This window comes from Pseudophryne corroboree, chromosome 1 (genome assembly GCF_028390025.1).
Source record: "Pseudophryne corroboree isolate aPseCor3 chromosome 1, aPseCor3.hap2, whole genome shotgun sequence".
NCBI lineage: Eukaryota > Metazoa > Chordata > Amphibia > Anura > Myobatrachidae > Pseudophryne > Pseudophryne corroboree.
Window position 1 is genome coordinate 255,306,146 of NC_086444.1, and position 23,875 is coordinate 255,330,020.

Below are 23,875 nucleotides of genomic sequence, written 5' to 3' on the forward strand. Positions count from 1 at the left end.
TCAACTGGAAGAAATCGTCCCTGGTCCCTGCTCAGAGCATGGTGCACCTGGGAGCGTTATTGGACACTCGCAACCAACGGTTGTGTTTGTCTCAGGAGAAAGTCCTGAAGCTTCAGGACAGGATTCGATACTTCCTATCTCGTCCGCAAGTGTCGATACATTCGGCGATGCAAGTGCTAGGCCTCATGGTGTCGGCATTCGACATGGTGGAGTATACTCAATTTCATTCTCGCCCCCTCCAGAGGCTGATTCTGGCCACGTGGGACGGCCTGCCTCACCGGATCAGGTCTCAATTGATCTCCTTGACACTGGAGGTCCGTCTGTCACTGAGCTGGTGGCTTCAGGACCAACGATTTAGCAGGGGTCGTCCCTTCTGGATACCCGACTGGGTCCTGCTGACGACGAATGCCAGTCTGAGAGGTTGGGACGCAGTGTTGAAGCAACACTCCCTTCAGGGTTGGTGGACCGTGGAGGAGTCTCGCCTCCCGATCAACATGCTGGAATTACGGGCGGTAATCAACTCATTGAACCTGGCCCAGCATTTAAAACAGAACCGACCGGTTCAGGTACAGTCGGACAACGCCACGACAGTGGCTTACATAAATCATCAAGGCGGCACTCGAAGCTGCTTGCAATGAAGGAAGTATCACGGATTCTTCAATGGGCAGAACGCCATCTACCGGCCCTATCAGCAATATTCATTCCGGGGGTCCTGAATTGGGAAGCAGACTTTCTCAGTCATCAGGACGTACACGCCGGAGAGTGGGGCCTCCATCCAGAAGTTTTTCAACTCCTAGTGGAAAGGTGGGGCCTTCCAGACATGGACCAGATGGCGTCTCCAGACAATCACAAGGTACCGGTCTTTGGAGCAAGAACAAGGGATCCTCAAGCAGAGTTCGTGGATGCGCTGGCGGTTTCCGTGGAATTTTCGGCTGCCGTACGTGTTCCCTCCGTAGTCACTCCTGCCCAGGGTAATACGGAAGTTCAAGCAAGATTGAGGACTTCTGCTTCTCATAGTTCCAGCGTGGCCCAGACGGCACTGGTTCTCAGACCTCCGGGGCCTCTCGCTAGAGTGTCCCCTTCTACTTCCACAATGACCAGACCTCCTCATTCAGTGCCCCTGTGTCCAGCAGGACTTGGCCTGGCTGGCTTTGATGGCGTGGCTCTTGAAGCTTCCGTCTTGAGGGCTAGATGTTTTTCTGAGTCGGTCATTCAAACTATGCTGCGGGCCCGAAAACCGGCTTCTGCTTGGATTTACCATAGGGCCTGGCATTCTTACTTTGTTTGGTGCGCATCTAACAATTATGACGCTTCCAAGTTTAGTACGGCCAAGCTTTAGCTTTTCTTCAGCAGGGCCTGGACCTTTGCCTGCGTCTGGCTTCCATCAGGCTTCATATTACTGCCTTGTCGGTTTGGTTTCAGAGAAAAATCGCAACCTTGCCTGATGTACATACCTCCACTCAGGGTGTAATGCGAATCCAACCTCCCTATGTCCTGCTTGTGGCGCCTTGGGATTTCTTGGTGGTTTTCGAGGCGTTGCAAGAATCTCCGTTTGAACCTCTTGAATCGGCTGACCTTAAGTGGCTTTCCCTTAAGGTGGTGTTTCTGCTGGCTATTGCCTCTGCTAGAAGAGTGTCGGATTTGGGTGCCTTGTCTTGTAGTTCCCCATATCTGATTTTTCACCGTGACCGGGCGGTTCTTCGGACTCGTCCCGGGTATTTACCTAAGGTGGTGTCTTCGTTCCACCTTAATCAGGAGATAGTGGTTCCGGCCCTTGTCTCTCCTGATTTGTCTTCCAAAGAGCGGTCTTTGGATGTGGTACGGGCTCTCCGTATCTATGTGAAGAGGACCTCTTCCATCCGGAAAACTAATTCTCTCTTTGTTCTGTTTGGTTTTCACAAACGTGGCTGGCCTGCTCACAAGCAGACCTTGGCCAGATGGATTAGAATGGTGATTGCACATGCTTATGTGAGGGCTGGTCTGTCCGCTCCTGCTCACATTAAGGCCCATTCTACTCGGTCTGTCGGACCTTCTTGGGCGGCCCGCCGTGGTGCGACCCTTGAACAATTGTGCAAGGTGGCTACGTGGTCCTCAAGGAACACGTTCATAAGGTTCTATGCCTTCGATACTGCCGCTTCCCAGGATGCTTCCTTTGGACGCCGGGTTCTCGTGCCCGCTACAGTGCGTCCCCTCCCATAAAGAACTGCTTTAGGATATCCCCAATGTCTATCCTTGTAGAGCCCAGTGTACCCTGCAGCACAAAACGAGATTTATGGTAAGAACTTACCTTTGTTAAATCTCTTTCTGCGAGGTACACTGGGCTCCACAAGGCGCCCACCCTGATGCACTTAGCTTTTTTAAGTTGGTATGGCATTAGCCGCTGACACTTTCTGGGGTGAAATTGTGTTGTCTGTGGCTACTAACTGTTGATGTATTTTTTACCTGCTACTGCATTGGGATGGTTAACTAAAAACTGAGCAGGAAGGAGGGGTTATAGAGGAGGCGGCGCTATGCATTCTGGGAACAGTCAAAGCTTTTGAGCCTGTTGGTGCCTCGGATCAAGATCCTACTCTACACCCAATGTCTATCCTTGTGGAGCCCAGTGTACCTCGCAGAAAGAAATTTACAAAGGTAAGTTCTTACCATAAATCACGTTATATATTATAATATAATATAATATAATATAATTTTTTTTTTTTTTTTAAAGGTCTGAGTAAATCCTTTGTATGGTCTTGGGAAATATTTAGAAGCACTTGTGGCATACAGATGTGTCCTCTTACATCCTTGCTGCAGTCACATTAAAAACAGGCCTTCTAGTCACACCATGCTGTGGCGTGACTCGGTAGCGCAGAGCGTCTTTATGTGCGACTTTTCGTGTAAATGCATCTAAGTCACATTGTCAAAATGTGTCCTATTCGTATTACTATGCGAATAGGACGCATAAGCAGCTTATGCTGATTAAAATGATATGCGGCATGCCTATATTCTGTGTGTGACTGCGGCTGTATCTGCATACGACATGCTACGTTAGTGTTTTCCTGGTACAGTCGCACACAGAATATAGGCCCTCATTCCGAGTTGTTCGCTCGCAAGCTGCTTTTAGCAGCATTGCACACGCTAAGCCGCCGCCTACTGGGAGTGAATCTTAGCTTAGCAAAATTGCGAACGAAAGTTTCTCAAAATTGCGAATAGACATTTCTTAGCAGTTTCTGAGTAGCTCGACACTTACTCTGCCACTGCGATCAGTTCAGTCAGTTTCGTTCCTGGTTTGATGTCACAAACACACCCAGCGTTCGCCCAGACACTCCCCCGTTTCTCCAGCCACTCCCGCGTTTTTCCCAGAAACGGTAGCGTTTTTTCACACACACCCATAAAACAGACAGTTTCCGCCCAGAAACACCCACTTCCTGTCAATCACATTACGATCACCAGAACGAAGAAAAAAACTCGTAATGCCGTGAGTAAATTACCAAACTTCTTAGCAAATTTACTTGGCGCAGTCGCAGTGCGAACATTGCGCATGCGCAATTAGCAGAAAATCGCTGAGATGCGAAGAAAATTACAGAGCGAACAACTCGGAATGAGGGCCATAGTAATGCCGCATACCATTTTAATCAGCATAAGCTGCTTGTGTCTAATTCACATAGCAATGCGAATAAGACACATTTTCTGCAAAAAAGACCCCAAAATTAGCAGAGCTGCCAGGGAACTGGTGACTGACTCACGTCAGGCATCGCCTGCTGCATGGCGTATTGAGGCAAGATGTATGGGGACACATCTGTAGATGGTGTATTGTTACTGTAAATATCAGTTGAACGTACTATGCTGCCTATCACATTTAATTAAAAACACAAAATACGGTCATAAAAAATGGAAAGAAAAATAAAAACATTTCTACTTACAACTAGAGATGTGCGCCGGGTACTTTTCGTGTTTTGGTTCTGGTTCCATGCGTGTGTTTTGGATCTGGATTGGTCTTGCCAAAACCACCCTTTCATGTTTTGGTTTTGGATCTGGATGATTTTTGAAAAAAACATAAAAACAGCTAAAATCACAGAATTTGGGGGTTATTTTCATCCTACTGTATTATTAACTTCAATAACATTCATTTCCACTCATTTCCAGTCTATTCTGAACACCTCACACCTCACAATATTGTTTTTAAGCCAAAAGGTTGCACCGAGGTGGCTGGATGACTAAGCTAAGCAACGCAAGTGGGCGGCACAAACACCTGGCCCATCTAGGTGCGGCACTGCAGTGTCAGACAGGATGGCAGATCTAAAAACTAGGCCCCAAACAGCACATGATGCAAAGAAGAAAAAGAGGTGCAATGAGGTAGCTGGATGGCTAAGCTAAGCGACACAAGTGTGTGGCACAAACACCTGGCCCATCTAGGAGTGGCACTGCAATGGCAGACAGGATGGCACTTAAAAAAAACTAGCACATCATGCAAAGAAGAAAAAGGTGCAATGAGATATTGCAGATACACGATTCTGCTATCTGTATGTGACACCTGCACAGTATCACTTCTCTCATTCTATATGATCAGTGTAATTATACTGCAGATACATGTTCCTACTATCTGTATGTGGCACCTGCACAGTATCACTTCTCTCATTCTGTATGATCAATGTAATTATACTGCAGATACACATTCCTACTATCTATATGTGACAGCTGCACAGCATCACTTCTCTCATTCTGTATGATCAGTGTAATTATATTGCAGATACACATTCCTAATATCTGTATGTGACACTGGCACAGTATCACTTCTATTATTCTGTATGATCAATGCAATTATACTGCAAATATACGTTCCTATATGTATGTGACAGTGCACAGTATCACTTCTCTGACTCTGTATGATCAGTGTAATTATACTGCCGGTACATGTTCCTACTATCTATATGTGACACCTGCACAGTATCACTTCTCTCATTATGTATGATCAGTGTAGTCTTCTACAGCAGCACTGGACATATGGCAGCAGAGGACACCACCACTGTGACTGGACTGATGCAGCACAGTACACCACCACTGAACTGATGCAGAACAACACAGCACCACTGGACTGGACGTATACAGCAGCACTGGACATATGGCAGCAGAGGACACCAACACTGTGACTGGACTGATGCAGCTCAACATAGCACCACTGGACTGATGCAGCACAACACAGCACCACTGGACTGGACTTATACAGCAGCACTGGACATATGGCAGCAGAGGACACCAACACTGTGACTGGACTGATGCAGCTCAACATAGCACCACTGGACTGATGCAGCACAACACAGCACCACTGGACTGGACTTATACAGCAGCACTGGACATATGACAGCAGAGGACACAACCACTGTGACTGGACTGATGCAGCACAAGACACAGACACTGAACTGATACAGGACACTGAGGACGGAGACACGTCCTCTCTCTACACTCTGCAATGCCGGAGTGAATATGGTGCCGACGCCCGGCTCCTTATATGGAATCCAAACCCCACGAGAATCTGACAGCGGGATGATGACGTTTTGCCTCGTTTTGGGTTCCAAGTCATGCGGGAAAACCCAAGCCTGACTCTGAGTCGGACTCGGGTGGTGAAGTTCGGGCAGGTTCGGTTCTCGGGGAACTGAACCCGCTCATCTCTACTTACAACACAATATTGTTTCTCTATTATTTAAGTTGCAGGTGCCTAGTACAGCTACTGACAGCAATACATGGGCACAGGTGTCTGCACTCACATAGGGGTTGGGGTGTGCACACTTTCACAAGCCATCTTAAAGGGGACATGTAAAGTGCAGGGGGATGCTGTAGGTAGCTGGTGAAGAGAAAAAGGTACATGATGAAGCTTAATGACAGCAGTACTTGGAACTGGTGAGTGTACTCACCTGTGGTGATGTAGATGGCACATTGTTATCATTCCTGCCAACTGCAAGGGATACATCTGGGGTTTACCACATTGTACTCTTCCTCTGCCATGGAACTGCACATGCCCTGCCATGCCACAGTACATATGGTTGTGAAAGGCATTCTGTGATGTGTAGTTCATTGTCAAATGGGATGCTGCACGCTACCTTCCCCTGCACTACTGATATAATGCACGCTTGTCTGCGGATGAGTCAAGGGACATCAGTCAGGTCATAGCTAACTTTAATACTAAAGCCCACAAGCAAGATGTGTATGTTAGACCGCAGGTTCTCAAAACTGGTCCTCAGTACTCCAAACAGTGAATGTTTTACATGCCTCCTCACAGATTATAAGTGAAATAATAAAGCTCCGTCTGTGGATCATTTAAAATGTGTCAGTGAGAAATGAATACACATGTGACCCTGCTAGGTCACCTGGAAAACGTGAATGGTTTGGGATCCTGAGGACTAAAGTTTGAGAACCTATGCATCAGACTATCTGCTGACATTTGGCCAGGGTACATACACACTGCAGCGTACATCGATACTGGACCATCCACCCAATATCTGTCAGGTCTGCCCAAAAATTGTATAGAGCAGAGTTTCCCAAACTTGTCCCATCTAGTCTGCCCTATACACATCCACACACCTATTTACTTTTTGTCGGGACCAGTTGACCTACCAGTATATTTTGGGAGTGTGGGAGGAAATCGGAGCACTCAGTGAAAACCCACGCAAGCACGAGGAGAAAATATACAAACTCCACACAGGGCCATGGTGGAAATTGAACCCATGCTGTGCTGTGAGGCAGTAATGCTAACCATTACACCATCCGTACTGCTTATATGAGTGCCATTGGAACCATTTTACAAAGGGGAAGAGGTATAGGTAGTGTGCTGGAAGCCAGTGATCTCCATACCATAACTTCTTTGAATCTTCACAGTAATGCTCAAGCAAAACAGAGGAAAAACAGATTTTCAAATCTAAAAGCTGCCCTTGTCACTATAAAGATATGTCCTATGAGAAATGATGTAGCAGAACAGAAGCTTGAATACTCAATATTCGGAATGAGGTTTTCAAACTCATTAATTAAGTAATGGTCCCCATACATCATCAGACACGCTGTCTGGTTGCCCTGACATGCTGACAATGCCAATCGGCGTCCATCGATGAACGGCGATCTGTTGGGGAATTGGGGAAATTAAACATGTTAAAAATGCCCTATTCTCCAATCGGTATCTGTTTTTTTAATCATGTTTAATATTCTCGATCCCTCGTCGGCCGGGCATGGGGGCATTACCCCAATACATCTCAGATGTATAGGGGCTATTACATAGGACAACTCCAGAACTTATGAGCACCATAGCTCTTCTAACAAGGCTAAGAATAGGTTGACCATAGTTTATGCATTTGTCATCACCACCATTCTTGCTAAATTGATCCTTGCTTACGTCCTCCAAATGAAGCAGTGACGTTCGGTATAATAGAAGGTCTGTTGAACAAGAAAATAATGTGGTGTGCCAAATATAGACTAATGCTAGTGCTGCATTGATAGTGATCCAGAATGCAGACAGATCTAACCCGTTTATTACTTTTATAATGCTACATCTCTCATAACTCACCAAGATCCCAATATCTCAACATGGTGTGTTGTTGTTTGGGGAAAGCGGTGCGAAGGTAAAAATAGGAGCAAAGTTTTAGATGGGTGCAAACTGTGTTATCACTGATATTATATTATAAATCTATTATCCTTATTCACACTAGTTCAAAGGGTGTTTTTTTTTCTTGTTTTCTTTAATGTTCTTTCAGAAAGCTGTTTTGAGTGATGAGGCCTGAAAGGTGATATCCCTGGGGTGAGCAGTCATTTTCTCCTTTATGATTTCTGCAGTGTAGATGGAGTCTCATACGTATTTTCCTTTTTGGGACAGTTTTACCAATAAAAGACATTGGGACACTCCAGAACTTATGAGCACCATAGCTCTTCTAACAAGGCTAAGAATAGGTTGACCATAGTTTATGCATTTGTCATCACCACCATTCTTGCTAAATTGATCCTTGCTTACGTCCTCCAAATGAAGCAGTGACGTTCGGTATAATAGAAGGTCTGTTGAACAAGAAAATAATGTGGTGTGCCAAATATAGACTAATGCTAGTGCTGCATTGATAGTGATCCAGAATGCAGACAGATCTAACCCGTTTATTACTTTTATAATGCTACATCTCTCATAACTCACCAAGATCCCAATATCTCAACATGGTGTGTTGTTGTTTGGGGAAAGCGGTGCGAAGGTAAAAATAGGAGCAAAGTTTTAGATGGGTGCAAACTGTGTTATCACTGATATTATATTATAAATCTATTATCCTTATTCACACTAGTTCAAAGGGTGTTTTTTTTTCTTGTTTTCTTTAATGTTCTTTCAGAAAGCTGTTTTGAGTGATGAGGCCTGAAAGGTGATATCCCTGGGGTGAGCAGTCATTTTCTCCTTTATGATTTCTGCAGTGTAGATGGAGTCTCATACGTATTTTCCTTTTTGGGACAGTTTTACCAATAAAAGACATTGGGACACTTATTACATATGTGCAGCTATAGAATTTCTGGAATGTGGAAGCGCTCACTCCCTTTACTGGTAATGATTATTGTTGATCTATAAAAACTGTCTATTTACATTTTGAGACCTCCACATCGCAGTCAGTGTTGGGGCGCTACAACTAAAGATAATTTGCTACCAATTCAACGGACAGATGTGTGCAGAGCCACTGAAGAGCCTGTTAGCTGCACTGCATTATAACCTCATTGTACAGTGAACAGCTGCTTTGCCTTGTGATTGTGATGTTTAAATGATCCCTGCGGTGTTTGAAAGACGGATGCTGATAGAAGCAGCAATTCATACCAGTTAGCCTTTATCAGAGTCTAGCCCTGTTAACAGCATTCAGGGGGACACAAAAGAAAAAGATCCATCATACTGAGAACATTGCCGTGCTCATTTAGAGTGAAAAGTGCATTGTAGAGAGCTATCCATTTACCGTACAAGGGGATTGCAGAGAGAGTGCTATAATGGTGACAAATTGCTACAATTCTAAAGGGCAGAAACAGATGCAAATATCCAAGTGTGCAGACTAACCTACAGCTCACATCTCTTTCTAGGCTACATCTCTTATAAGCAGTAAAGCAATGTTGTGTTGACTTTCCAGAATTCAAATGTCTATGTTTGTGGCATGCTTTTGATGTGACATTTTTCTTTCTCTTTATAGTTCATTCATCCTTATTTAATTGAACAGTAATTTAGGAAATGAGCTCGTTGGACTGATTGTAATAATCTCAAGAGATAGTTTACTTCGGAGCTGTATTCAGAATTGTAACCTTAAGGTGGAAATGTATCAAACTTTGGAGAATGATAAAGTGGAGACAGATAAAGTACTTATTGTTTGTACTTTATCTCTTTCCGTTATCTCTCTCTCTCCAAGCTTTGACAAATCTCTGTGTTTAGATCTTCATCTAAGTTGAGAAAGAGAACCCAGTAAATTAAATAATACAATAGGATATACTTTTTAATTCATTTATTGATTAACATTAAAATCTTTTGTGGGATGAATTATGTGTGTACCTGTAGGGTTATCAGTTCAGTTAAGGGGATAATCCGTGTCAGAACTGTCAGTCAGTGGGATTACTATCCGTTATGAGCTTTGGGTGGCTCTGTCTCATTTTAAAAACATATACTACAGTTTTCACCAGCAGAGTCTGGTTTTCACCACACAACAACACACCAACAAATGATATGCCTCGATCACTAGTAATTTCGGAGGACCTCAGTGAATACTTTCACCAATAAACTGTCAGACAGATGGTGTGCTAATGGGAAAAGCTCTGTTGTTAGTCTCCCAATGAGTAGTTGTCAAACAAAAATGACTACAAGAGCAAGGCATATAATATTCCAGGGGATCATTGTTTATCTTTAGGCAAACAGTGAACATGAATAGTATGTATGGGAAGAAAGCACAGAGTAAAGACATTGGTGGTCATTCCGAGTTGTTCGCTCGGTAACTTTCTTCGCATCGCAGCGATTTTCCGCTAACTGCGCATGCGCAATGTTCGCACTGCGACTGCGCCAAGTAAATTTGCTATGAAGATTGGTATTTTACTCACGGCATTACGAGGTTTTTTCTTCGTACTGGAGATTGGAGTGTGATTGACAGGAAGTGGGTGTTTCTGGGCGGAAACTGGCCGTTTTATGGGAGTGTGTGAAAAAACACTACCGTTTCTGAGAAAAACGCGGGAGTGGCTGGAGAAACGGAGGAGTGTCTGGGCGAACGCTGGGTGCGTTTGTGACGTCAAATCAGGAACGACAAGCTCTGAACTGATCGCAGTGGAAGAGTAAGTCTCGAGCTACTCAGAAACTGCAAAGAAATTTCTATTCGCAATTTTGAGAACCTTTCGTTCGCAATTTTGATAAGCTAAGATTCACTCCCAGTAGGCGGCGGCTTAGCGTGTGCAAAGCTGCTAAAAGCAGCTTGCGAGCGAACAACTCGGAATGAGGGCCATTACTCTCCAACAAGATTTGCTTCTCTAGAGACTGCCTGAATGAGACAGAAGACTACTGGAAGAATGTTCTGTGGATGGATGAGTCTAACAACTTTTTGGCTTTAATGTCCGACTGTGAAACACAGTGATGGCAGTGTCATGGGCATCTTGCCTTCACTGATGAATTCTGGAGTGTACCAGTAAATTCTACAGGAGAACATCAGTGTATCTGCCCATGAACTGAAACGCAACAGAAAATGGGTCTTGCAGCAAGACTATGACACTAAAAACACAAATCACTTTACAAAGAAATGATTGCAGCAGGAGTTTTTTTTTTTGTGCTTTGGAATTGCCAAATCAAAGTCCAGACCTTAATTCAATAGACATGTTGTTTATCAAGGAAGCCCAGCATCCTGGAGATGAAGCAGTTCTGTAAGGCAGAATGGTGCAAAAGTCCTTCAAGGCAAAGTACTGTTTTTTCATCAGTGTTTATTGATAGTTCATAGGCTGAAGGGGAGGAATACAAATTACAGATACATAGTGTTAATCAACTGTGCAATCAAAGTATACAAAATCTATGGCGGATACCATATTCGAAACAAACTGGATCTTGCAGATCATTTTCTATATGGATTGTAGAGACGGGCTTCTCCAAGTTTCTGCAGTGGCTGTCTCAGTGGCAACCAGGATATGAAACCTAGCAATCATGTTTAGGTAAATGACACACATGCACTGGCGGTCCATATGATGTAAAAGAAAACATGAGTCCTCAGACCAGGCCATGCCCATTGTAGGCACTTTCAGTGGTAAAAAGGGGGTCAGCATAGGCACACTGACCAGTCTACGGCTACTCAGCCCCATACATGGCTATCTGCAGTGTATTCTGTGTTTTGACACCTACAGTATCTATCTTAGCTAGCATTAAGTTTTTCAGCAATTTGTGCTACAGTAGCTCTTCTATGGAATCTGATCAGACAGGCTAGCCTTCACTCCCCATGTGCATTAATGAGCCTAGGGCGTTCTTGACTGTTGCTGCTTCACCAGTTGACTTTCTTTTGGCCACTTTTGGGACATACTAACCACTGCATACCTGGAACACCCCACAAGACCTGCCCTTTTGGACATGCTCTGACCCAGTCATCTAGTAATCACAATTTGGTCCTTGTCAAAGTCTCTCAGATCCTTATGCTTGCCCATTTTTCCTGCTTACAATACATCAACTTCAAGAACAGACTGTTCACATGCTGACTAATATATCGTTCCATGTAACATGATAATGGCTGATGGGTGTGTGTGTGTGTGTGTGTGTGTGTGTATATATATATATATATATATATATAACCAACGGCAGGTCCGTCTCTCCCAGTATTAGCGGTACTGCGCCGGGTGCCTCCACAGAGTAAGAGACGTGCAAATAGCTGGTGCGGCACTCCAGGCGACGAAAGAACTCAGAGCCAGTACATCACGTTTAAAGACAACAACGTTTCAAAGCCTTTATTACGGCATTTTCATCAGGTACAGGAACCTGATGAAAATGCCGTAATAAAGGCGTTGAAACGTTGTTGTCTTTAAACGTGATGTACTGGCTCTGAGTTCTTTCGTCGCCTGGAGTGCCGCACCAGCTATTTGCATATATATATATATATATATATATATATATATATATATATATATATATTGTATGTGTGTGTGTATATGTATGTGTGTGTATATATATATATATATATATATATATATATATATATGTGTGTGTGTGTGTAAATATTTTTGTAGGTTTCCAGCTAAAATCTTATGTAGCAGTTATGTAGTAGAACAGGCCTGGCCAACCTGTGGCTCTCCAGCTGTTGTAAAACTACAAGTCCCATCATGCCTTGCCACAGTTTTGCTATTGGGGAATGTTAAAACTGTGGCTGGGCATGCTGGGTTGTGTAGTTTCACAACATCTGGAGAGCCACAGGTTGGCCAGGCCTGCAGTAGAAGTGCATTTCCCAGAGCTTCCATTGCTGCGAGACACACACATGGCCATCTCTACTTCCCATGCCCGCAGCCTGCCTAGAAGCCACTCTGTCTAAATAGTAAGCCTGTTCCAGCTGCATCCATCCATATCAGCTGTCCAACGCGTGATTAATTAACAAATTAAAAAGCTCAGATCATACTGGCGGCAGCAGCAGCACACAGCATGAGGCTATATCAGCAGGGATCCTAACTGGATGGTGGTTTTTAGTGGTTGCTAACAATGTCAGTGGTGGCTGATAATGCTGGTGAGTGGGAGACCCCATAATAATGATAATTGGGGTACAGATGGTAAACCTGCAAAGTGATTTATGGCTCATGCAGCAGTTGTTACAGTCATGTAAAAACCATCAATTTTTTTAGTTATTTTTTTTAAATATCGCAAATTCCTTTATCTAAGGTAATTTTTTTTGTCAAGCAATAGCTTAGTTAGCATTGTAGAATAGTTTTCAGGGAGACATGGGCTCTATTCCTGAAGCAATGAAAGAGTGGAGAAGTTGCCCATGGCAACCATTCAGTGTTGAGGTAACATTTATAAAGTGCATTCTATAAAATTATACATAGCCGCTGATTGGTTGCCATGGGCAACTTCTCCACTGGCTCACTTCTCCACACTTTTCACTGCTTTCTGAATAAACCCCATTGCCCCTTAAATGGCTTCTACCACATGGCCTCAGCTAGAGATGTACATGGATATATCATCCCCTCAGTACAGCATCAGTGATTTGAAGACCCTCGGACTAACATCATGGTCATAAGTGTCTGAGATTATGAGAATCCCATTTGATGTGTCTTTCCAAATATTACATTTGGTATGCAGATTACCTAAATTTATGTTGTCTGTCTATCTGGACATAAAAAATCTGACGCTATCAGGCGCTTGTTCAATCTCTTACAATACACACACACACACATATATATATATATGTATGTATGTATGTATGTATGTGTGTGTTATATACACCATAGTAAAAAGAAGCAACGGCATGACCATTGCAGTGAGACAATAGTGCGTAACAATCTCCACAAATTCCACAAGGTATCTCAATCTCTTTGTGTCTGAAATGAACGCTTTCTGTCTTGGCAAGAGGTGACTGTCTTCACAAGACCACAGATGGAGGATAGACTTGAGTCCTTGCCCTCTTTCTAAACTTACTCACCACTTATATGGTAACACTTCATGAATGACTTTAAAAAGACTAAGTGGAAAGAAATGTTTCATCTTGATCAGATGTTACTCCGTGCTCTGCGGAAACCTTGCTCAGAAATCTCAAAAGGTTAGAGAAGTGGTCTTGTTGAAGTTTTCAGCAAGATGTTCCGTTACAGTTATAATTGGCTGATGAGGAGGCTTGGCCCTAACTAGAATGCCATTGTTCGATTTCCCAGCATTCCCTCAGAAGACTTGTCACCATTTCTGCTGGCTCTGTTGACAATTTTCTAAAAAGCAAACTCAAGGGAAATCATTATGCTCTTTACACGTCGTCTTCTGCAGCACAGAGTGATCCTGTGATATTTTAACACTGTTTTCCACTGCATGATGGCAGCTAGCTAAGGTTAAAGCAGAACAAGTCCCTCTGTTATTTTGTGACTGTATTTCAGCCACTGAAGAAGAAGAGATAACTGACAATTAAATACCTGGGTTGTCAAAGTTGAAACATATGCAGCCAATCATTTGTGTCTATTGGGAGCACAGTTTTGTGAGAATTATACGCAGAAAAAAAACATCGGACACAGTGGAATTTGTGCAATACAAGTAGAATTGTTCTCTCCTTTTGTAGAACTGTATGCATGGAATACAAATTACTTTAATATCTATCCCCTTTACTTTACATACAGTATAGCAGCATACATTTTTTCTAAATGCTTATAACCTACAGTATATTTAGCTAAGTGCACCTTTATTAAAACTTCATTCACTTATTAAACCATATTACGCTTCTTTGTGGTACACATACCACAAATTGTATTTTTATTGTTGATATAGTTGAATTAACTCATAGCAACTGACTTTGTGCCTAATTCAGAGGTAGACGCAGTGCCGATGTTTGAGCAATTGAGGAATTTTTTTGCTTCTGTATAAAACTCCCGAAAACCCCTGCAGTTCATGCATACCACAGAGGGTACGCAGAGACAGCTGTTGCATATGGAGTAGTTTGTAGTAGAGTCATTAGGTCGACCACTATTGGTCGACATGGTCTCTAGGTTGACATGGAAAAGGGTCGACATGCGTTTTTCACTTTTTAATTTTTTTTACTTTTCATACTTTACGATCCACGTGGACTACAGTTGAGAATGGTAACCTGTGCCGAGCGCAGCGGTAGCAGAGCGAGGCACTTTGCCCAAAGCATGGCGAGCGAACACAGTGCACTAATTGGGGTACCCCGTCACTTTACGAGGAAAACAACTCCAAAAATTATGATGAAAACGACACCAAAAAAGTATTAAAAAACACATGTCAACCTTTTTCCATGCCGACCTAATGACTGTGTCGACCTATTTCAGGTGTCGACCTAGTCACTGTCGACCAATAGTGGTCGACCTAATGACTGTTGACCTAATGCATGTCAACCCTATGACCCATACCTGTAGAGCTGGTGGTGCACAATCATGGGTGTTCCTGGGTGGTGACTGGAGGTGGCCTGAAGTGTTTCGGAATGTCATCGAACATGGCTGCACTCACAAGCAGATCCACAGCCGCAGAGGTCATGTTTAGAGGAATTTCAGAAGGAAACACTGAGCAGTTTATGGGATGTCGCAAGTTCCAATGGTGGAGTATTCTGAACCACTGGCTTCTAAAGAAGGGAAGGGATCTCCAATGTGATCCCTTCACTTCTTACACTTCTTATACACAGGCTCCTGTCCTTGCAGGTGTATTTTATTACATTAAGGCATTCATTAATTTGTTGTTGCCATGAATAGCAGCGATCTGAAATGATAATTATGGGACTAGGACCCGGTAATAATGCTACACATATAAAAACTTGCACCTGGTGACATAACTACCAGTTCTATGTCTAACACGAGGCAAATATCTTCTGAACATCCAAATATACACTGCTCAAAAAAATAATGGGAACACTTAAACAACACAATGTAACTCCAAGTCAATCACACTTCTGTGAAATCAAACTGTCCACTTAGGAAGCAACACTGATTGACAATCAATTTCACATGCTGTTGTGCAACTGGAATAGACAACAGGTGGAAATTATAGGTAATTAGCAAGACACCCCCAATAAAGGAGTTGTTCTGCAGGTGGTGACCACAGACCACTTCTCAGCTCCTTTGCTTTCTGGCTGATGTTTTGGTCACTTTTGAAAGCTGGCGGTGCTTTCACTCTAGTGGTAGCATGAGACGGAGTCTACAACCCACACAAGTGGCTCAGGTAGTGCAGCTCATCCAGGATGGCACATCAATGCGAGCTGTGGCAAGAAGGTTTGCTGTGTCTGTCAGCGTAGTGTCCAGAGCATGGAGGTGCTACCAGGAGACAGGCCAGTACATCAGGAGACGTAGAGGAGGCCGTAGGAGGGCAACAACCCAGCAGCAGGACCGCTACCTCTGCCGTAGTGCAAGGAGGAACAGGAGGAGCACTGCAAAATGACCTCCAGCAAGCCACAAATGTGCATGTGTCTACTCAAACGATCAAAAACAGACTCCATGAGGGTGGTATGAGGGTCCAACGTCCACAGGTGGGGGTTGTGCTTACAGCCCAACACCGTGCAGGATGTTGGGCATTTGCCAGAGAACACGAAGATTGGCAAATTCGCCACTGGCGCCCTGTGCTCTTCACAGATGAAAGCAGGTTCTCACTGAGCACATGTGACAGACGTGACAGAGTCTGGAGACGACAAGGAGAACGTTCTGCTGCCTGCAACATCCTCCAGCATGACCGGTTTGGCAGTGGGTTAATAATGGTGTGGGGTGGCATTTCTTTGGGGGGGGCGCACAGCCCTCCATGTGCTCGCCAGAGGTAGCCTGACTGCCATTAGGTACCGAGATGAGATCCTCAGACCCCTTGTGAGACCATATGCTGGTGCGGTTGGCCCTGGGTTCCTCCTAATGCAAGACAATGCTAGACCTCATGTGGCTGGAGTGTGTCAGCAGTTCCTGCAAGACGAAGGCATTGATGCTATGGACTGGCCCGCCCGTTCCCCAGACCTGAATCCAATTGAGCACATCTGGGACATCATGTCTCGCTCCATCCACCAACGCCACGTTCCACCACAGACTGTCCAGGAGTTGGCGGATGCTGTAGTCCAGGTCTGGGAGGAGATCCCTCAGGAGACCATCCGCCACCTCATCAGGAGCATGCCCTGGCGTTGTAGGGAGGTCATACAGGCACGTGGAGGCCACACACACTACTGAGCCTCATTTTGACTTGTTTTAAGGACATTACATCAAAGTTGGATCAGCCTGTAGTGTGTTTTTCCACTTTAATTTTGAGTGTGACTCCAAATCCAGACCTCCATGGGTTAATAAATTTGATTTCCATTGATAATCTCTCTGACGTCCTAGTGGATGCTGGGAACTCCGTAAGGACCATGGGGAATAGACGGGCTCCGCAGGAGACTGGGCACTCTAAAAGAAAGATTAGGTACTATCTGGTGTGCACTGGCTCCTCCCTCTATGCCCCTCCTCCAGACCTCAGTTAGAATCTGTGCCCGGCCAGAGCTGGGTGCTCCTAGTGGGCTCTCCTGAGCTTGCTAGAAAGAAAGTATTTGTTAGGTTTTTTATTTTCAGTGAGATCTGCTGGCAACAGACTCACTGCTACGTGGGACTGAGGGGAGAGAAGCAAACCTACCTGCGTGCAGCTAGCTTGTGCTTCTTAGGCTACTGGACACCATTAGCTCCAGAGGGTTCGAACACAGGGCCTGACCTCGATCGTCCGTTCCCGGAGCCGCGCCGCCGTCCCCTTTGCAGAGCCAGAATACAGAAGAAGGAGATGAAATCGGCGGCAGAAGACTCCGGTCTTCATTAAGGTAGCGCACAGCACTGCAGCTGTGCGCCATTGCTCCCACTGCACACCACACACTCCGGTCACTGTAGGGTGCAGGGCGCTGGGGGGGGGCGCCCTGGGCAGCAATAAGATTACCTTTTGGCACAAAAAACACATAATACAGTCTGGGAAACTGTATATGTGTAAAAAAAACCGCCATTAAGCTATACAAAACGCGGGAGAAGCCCGCCGCTGAGGGGGCGGGGCCTTCTTCCTCAGCACACCAGCGCCATTTTCTCTTCACAGCTCCGCTGGAAGGACGCTCCCCAGGCTCTCCCCTGCAGTATCCTGTATGAGAAGGGTAAAAAAGAGAGGGGGGGCACATAAATTTAGGCGCAAAGAGGTTAATAAGCAGCTATTGGGAAAAATCACTCATTATAGTGTAAATCCCTGTGTTATATAGCGCTGTGGTGTGTGCTTGCATACTCTCTCTCTGTCTCCCCAAAGGACTTTGTGGGGTCCTGTCCTCAGTCTGAGCATTCCCTGTGTGTGTGCGGTGTGTCGGTACGGCTGTGTCGACATGTTTGATGAGGAGGGTTACGTGGAGGCGGATCAGGGGCAGATAAGTGTGGTGTCGCCCCCGACGGGGCCGACACCGGATTGGATGGATATGTGGAAGGTCTTAACAGACAGTGTCAACTCCTTACATAAAAGGTTCGATGACGCAGCAGCCTTGGGACAGCCGGGATCTCAGCCCGCGCCTGCCCAAGCGTCTCAGAGGCCATCAGGGGCTCAAAAACGCCCGCTAGCTCAGATGGTAGACACAGATGTCGACACGGAGTCTGACTCCAGTGTGGATGAGGATGAGACAAATGTACAGTCTACAAAGGCCATCCGATGCATGATTACTGCAATGAAAAATGTATTGCACATTTCAGATGTTAACCCGGTTACTACCAAGAAGGGTATTATGTTTGGGGAGAAAAAGCAGCCAGTGACTTTTCCTCCATCTGATGAATTAAATGATTTGTGTGAAGAAGCGTGGAGTTCCCCCGATAAGAAACTAGTGATTTCTAAGAGGTTACTGATGGCGTACCCTTTCCCGCCAACGTTGGGAAACATCCCCTAGGGTGGACAAGGCGCTCACACGCTTATCAAAAAAGGTGGCACTGCCGTCTCAGGATACGGCCGCCCTAAAGGAGCCTGCGGATAGACAGCAGGAAGCTATCCTGAAGTCTGTGTATACACACTCGGGTACTATACTGAGACCTGCTATTGCTTCAGCATGGATGTGTAGTGCTGCAGCAGCATGGTCTGATACCCTGTCAGACAACATTGATTCCCTCGACAGGGATACTATTTTGCTAACCATCGAACATATAAAAGACGTCGTCTTATATATGCGGGATGCACAGAGGGACATTTGCCTGCTGGCATCTAGAATTAATGCAATGTCCATTTCTGCCAGGAGAGTATTATGGACTCGGCAGTGGACAGGTGATGCTGATTCTAAAAGACACATGGAGGTTTTGCCTTATAAGGGTGAGGAATTGTTTGGGGACGATATCTCGGACCTCGTATCCACAGCAACAGCTGGGAAGTCAACTTTTTTACCTCAGGTTCCCTCACAGCCTAAGAAAGCACCGTATTATCATGTACAGTCCTTTCGGCCTCCGAAAGGCAAGCGGGTCAGAGGCGCATCCTTTCTGCCCAGAGGCAGGGGTAGAGGAAAGAAGCTGCTCCAGGCAGCCAGTTCCCAGGAACAAAAATCCTCCCCCGCTTCCTCTAAGTCCACCGCATGACGCTGGGGCTCCACAGGCGGAGCCAGGTGCGGTGGGGGCGCGTCTCCGAAACTTCAGCAACCAGTGGGTTCGCTCACAGGTGGATCTTTGGGCTGTACAAATTGTATCTCAGGGTTACAAGCTGGAGTTAGAGGCGACTCCCCCTCGCCGTTACCTCAAATCAGCCTTGCCAGCTGCTCCCAGGGAAAGGGAGGTAGTACTGGCGGCAATTCACAAGCTGTACCTCCAGCAGGTGATAATCAAGGTTCCCCTCCTTCAACAGGGACGGGGTTACTATTCCACAATGTTTGTGGTACCGAAACCAGACGGTTCGGTGAGACCCATTCTGAATTTAAAATCCTTGAACACTTATAATATGGAAGTTCAAGTTCAAAATGGAATCGCTCAGGGCGGTTATTGCAAGCCTGGAAGAGGGGGATTTTATGGTGTCGCTGGACATCAAGGATGCTTACTTGCATGTCCCCATTTACCCACCTCACCAGGAGTACCTCAGGTTTGTGGTACAGGATTGTCATTACCAATTCCAGACGTTGCCGTTTGGTCTGTCCACGGCACCGAGAGTATTTACCAAGGTAATGGCCGAAATGATGATACTCCTTCGGAAGAAGGGAGTTATAATTATCCCGTACTTGGACGATCTCCTTATAAAGGCGAGGTCCAGAGAGCAGTTGTTAGTCAGCGTAGCACTCTCTCGGGAAGTGTTGCAACAGCACGGCTGGATTCTGAATATCCCAAAGTCGCAGCTGATTCCTGCGACGCGTCTGCTTTTCCTGGGCATGATTCTGGACACAGAACAGAAGAAGGTGTTTCTCCCGGTGGAGAAGGCCCAGGAATTGTCATCTCTGGTCAGGGACCTCCTGAAACCAAAACAGGTGTCGGTGCATCACTGCACGCGAGTCCTGGGAAAGATGGTGGCTTCTTACGAAGCAATTCCCTTCGGCAGGTTCCATGCAAGGATCTTTCAGTGGGATCTGTTGGACAAATGGTCCGGATCGCATCTTCAGATGCATCGGTTGATCACCCTGTCCCCAAGGGCCAGGGTGTCTGCTGTGGTGGCTGCAGAGTGCTCATCTTCTCGAGGGCCGCAGATTCGGCATACAGGACTGGGTCCTGGTGACCACGGATGCAAGCCTCCGAGGATGGGGGGCAGTCACTCAGGGAAGGAACTTCCAAGGACAGTGGTCAAGTCAGGAGACTTCACTACACATAAATATACTGGAACTAAGGGCCATTTACAACGCCCTGAGTCAAGCAGAGCCCCTGCTTCAAAACCAACCAGTGCTGATTCAATCAGACAACATCACGGCGGTCGCCCATGTAAACCGCCAGGGCGGCACAAGAAGCAGGATGGCGATGGCAGAAGCCACAAGGATTCTTCGATGGGCGGAGAATCACGTGCTAGCACTGTCAGCAGTATTCATTCCGGGAGTGGACAACTGGGAAGCAGATTTCCTCAGCAGGCACGACCTCCACCCGGGAGAGTGGGGACTTAATCCAGAAGTCTTCACGCAGATTGTAAACCGTTGGGAACGACCACAGGTGGACATGATGGCGTCCCGCCTCAACAAAAGCTAAAAAAATATTGCGCCAGGTCAAGGGACCCTCAGGCGATAGCTGTGGACGCACTAGTGACACCGTTGGTGTACCAGTCGGTTTATGTGTTCCCTCCTCTTCCTCTCATATCCAAGGTACTGAGGATAATAAGAAAGAGAGGAGTAAGAACTATACTCATCGTTCCGGATTGGCCAAGAAGAACTTGGTACCCAGAACTACAAGAAATGATCTCAGAGGACCCATGGCCTCTGCCTCTCAGACAGGACCTGTTACAGCAGGGGCTGCGTTTGACGGCATGGCGGTTGAACGCCGGATCTTAACGGAAAAGGGCATTCCGGATGAACTGATTCCTACGCTGATAAAAGCTAGGAAGGATGTGACAGCAAATCATTATCACCGCATATGGCGGAAATGTGTTGCTTGGTGTGAGGCCAGGAAGGCCCCAACAGAGGAATTCCAGCTGGGGCGATTTCTGCACTTCCTACAGTCAGGAGTGACTATGGGCCTAAAATTGGGGTCCATAAAGGTCCAGATTTCGGCCCTATCTATTTTCTTTCAAAAAGAACTGGCTTCACTGCCTGAAGTTCAGACGTTTGTTAAGGGAGTGCTGCATATTCAGCCCCCTTTTGTGCCTCCAGTGACACCTTGGGATCTTAACGTTGTGTTGGATTTCCTGAAATCCCACTGGTTTGAGCCACTTAAGACCGTGGAGCTGAAATATCTCACGTGGAAAGTGGTCATGCTATTGGCCTTAGCTTCGGCTAGGCGTGTGTCAGAATTGGCGGCTTTGTCATGTAAAAGCCCTTATCTGATCTTCCATATGGACAGGGCAGAATTGAGGACCCGTCCCCAATTTCTCCCTAAGGTGGTATCAGCGTTTCATTTGAACCAACCTATTGTGGTGCCTGCGGCTACTCGGGACTTGGAGGACTCCAAGTTACTGGATGTAGTCAGGGCTTTGAAAATCTATGTAGCCAGGACGGCTGGAGTCAGGAAAACTGACTCGCTGTTTATCCTGCATGCACCCAACAAGCTGGGTGCTCCTGCTTCAAAGCAAACTATTGCGCGCTGGATCTGTAACACGATTCAGCAAGCTCATTCTGCGGCAGGGTTACCGCATCCTAAATCGATTAAAGCCCATTCCACAAGGAAGGTGGGCTCTTCTTGGGCGGCTGCCCGAGGAGTCTCGGCTTTACAGCTTTGCCGAGCTGCTTCTTGGTCGGGTTCAAACACATTTGCTAAGTTCTACAAGTTTGATACCCTGGCTGAGGAGGAACTTGCCTTTGCTCATTCGGTGCTGCAGAGTCATCCGCACTCTCCCGCCCGTTTGGGAGCTTTGGTATAATCCCCATGGTCCTTACGGAGATCCCAGCATCCACTAGGACGTCAGAGAAAATAAGAATTTACTCACCGGTAATTCTATTTCTCGTAGTCCGTAGTGGATGCTGGGCGCCCGTCCCAAGTGCGGACTCTCTGCAATACATGTATATAGTTATTGCTTAACTAAAGGGTTATTGTTATGAGCCATCTGTTACTGAGGCTCAGTTTTTGTTCATACTGTTAACTGGGTATGGTTATCACAAGTTGTACAGTGTGATTGGTGTGGCTGGTATGAGTCTTACCCTGGATTCCAAATCCTTTCCTTGTTGTGTCAGCTCTTCCGGGCACAGTTTCCTTAACTGAGGTCTGGAGGAGGGGCATAGAGGGAGGAGCCAGTGCACACCAGATAGTACCTAATCTTTCTTTTAGAGTGCCCAGTCTCCTGCGGAGCCCGTCTATTCCCCATGGTCCTTACGGAGTTCCCAGCATCCACTACGGACTACGAGAAATAGAATTACCGGTGAGTAAATTCTTATTTTTTGTGTGATTTTGTTGTCCGCACATTCAACTATGTAAAGAACAAAGTATTTAATAAGAATATTTCATTCATTCAGATCTAGGATGTGATATTTTGTGTTCCCTTTATTTTTTTGAGCAGTGTAGTTGTTCATGTTAACATCATACAACACACATAATAACCAAATCTTGTCAACTCTATGTGATCACCACCATAACAATTAATTGTTTAAAGCTAGTATTGTGTTTCAAAAATCATATGAATAAATAATAAGTTCAGTATGAAATACAGTTCATTCAGAATAAATTATTATTTAAATGTATTTTTACTTCAAATCTAATAAACTGTTATTATTGCCTACCAGCCATTGACTATTTGGTTAACTTGGGCTCAGCCTTTTATTTTCATTTATTTTTCTTTTTTTTTCTTTTGGAGGTTAAGGTGTTTTTTTTTCTGTATCTAAGTTACAGCCACACCACCGTCATAATATCACACAGTATCACACAAAATCCCTTCATGTTAATTTAGAGAAATATCAGACCGTAGCTCTCTACATCATAACAATGAGATTGGTGGCCTGTCCTTCGTCATTATCAAATATACTATAGATGTGAGCAGTGCATCGTAGACTGATCTGTCAAACTAAACAAACAACTCGCATTGTTAACATTTCCTAAATCTTGCATTAATAAAACCAGAGTAAGTCTCTGAAACCACAGGAGATTTCCTCTTTCTCGGAGCAATGATGGATTAGATTCCTTCAAGGCTGAGTAATGAAATAGCCTCAACTATTGAAATGGAACATTTTGTTTTATTTTTGCTTTCACTTAAATAGAAACATGATATAATCTTTACTGTGACACCAAAATCTCTAAAATTTAGTATTAAAAATTGGCCTAATACTTTTCCAACTAATTTTTTATTAAGTAATTATATAATGGGTTTGTTTTGCTTTTTTTTTTTTTTGTAGAAAGCTATGATAAGTAAGAATGATCATTTAATTTACATAAATTAAATGTCATTCTTATATTTCATTTTATTGAGATTTCTGAACCTTAATAAACAAAATTAGTTGACAATTATATTTTACAATGTTTATTTCAGACTGTAATATATGAAAATGAAGAACTCCCGAAAATATTTCTTGATTTTTTAAATGTTCGCCATTTGCCATCATTGCCGAAGGCTGAGAGTTGTGGGTAAGATATTCAATATTCCTTATTGTTAAACTATTTTGTGCAATAGTAAAAATACATGGATTTGGTTTAATTTATTCACCCATTTTTTTGCTTGCCACTTGATGAT

General features: G+C 44.9%; 1 protein-coding gene across 2 annotated transcripts in view; it reads left to right on the forward strand.

The window, feature by feature from the left end:
* SNX24 (sorting nexin 24) overlaps nt 1-23,875 on the forward strand; it is a 328,330-nt gene that overhangs the window by 275,230 nt on the left and 29,225 nt on the right. For both annotated transcript variants that reach the window (XM_063964216.1, XM_063964215.1), the window contains one exon: nt 23,675-23,769. In XM_063964216.1, the coding sequence (XP_063820286.1) occupies nt 23,675-23,769 (95 nt within the window). The remainder of the gene's footprint in view (nt 1-23,674; nt 23,770-23,875) is intronic.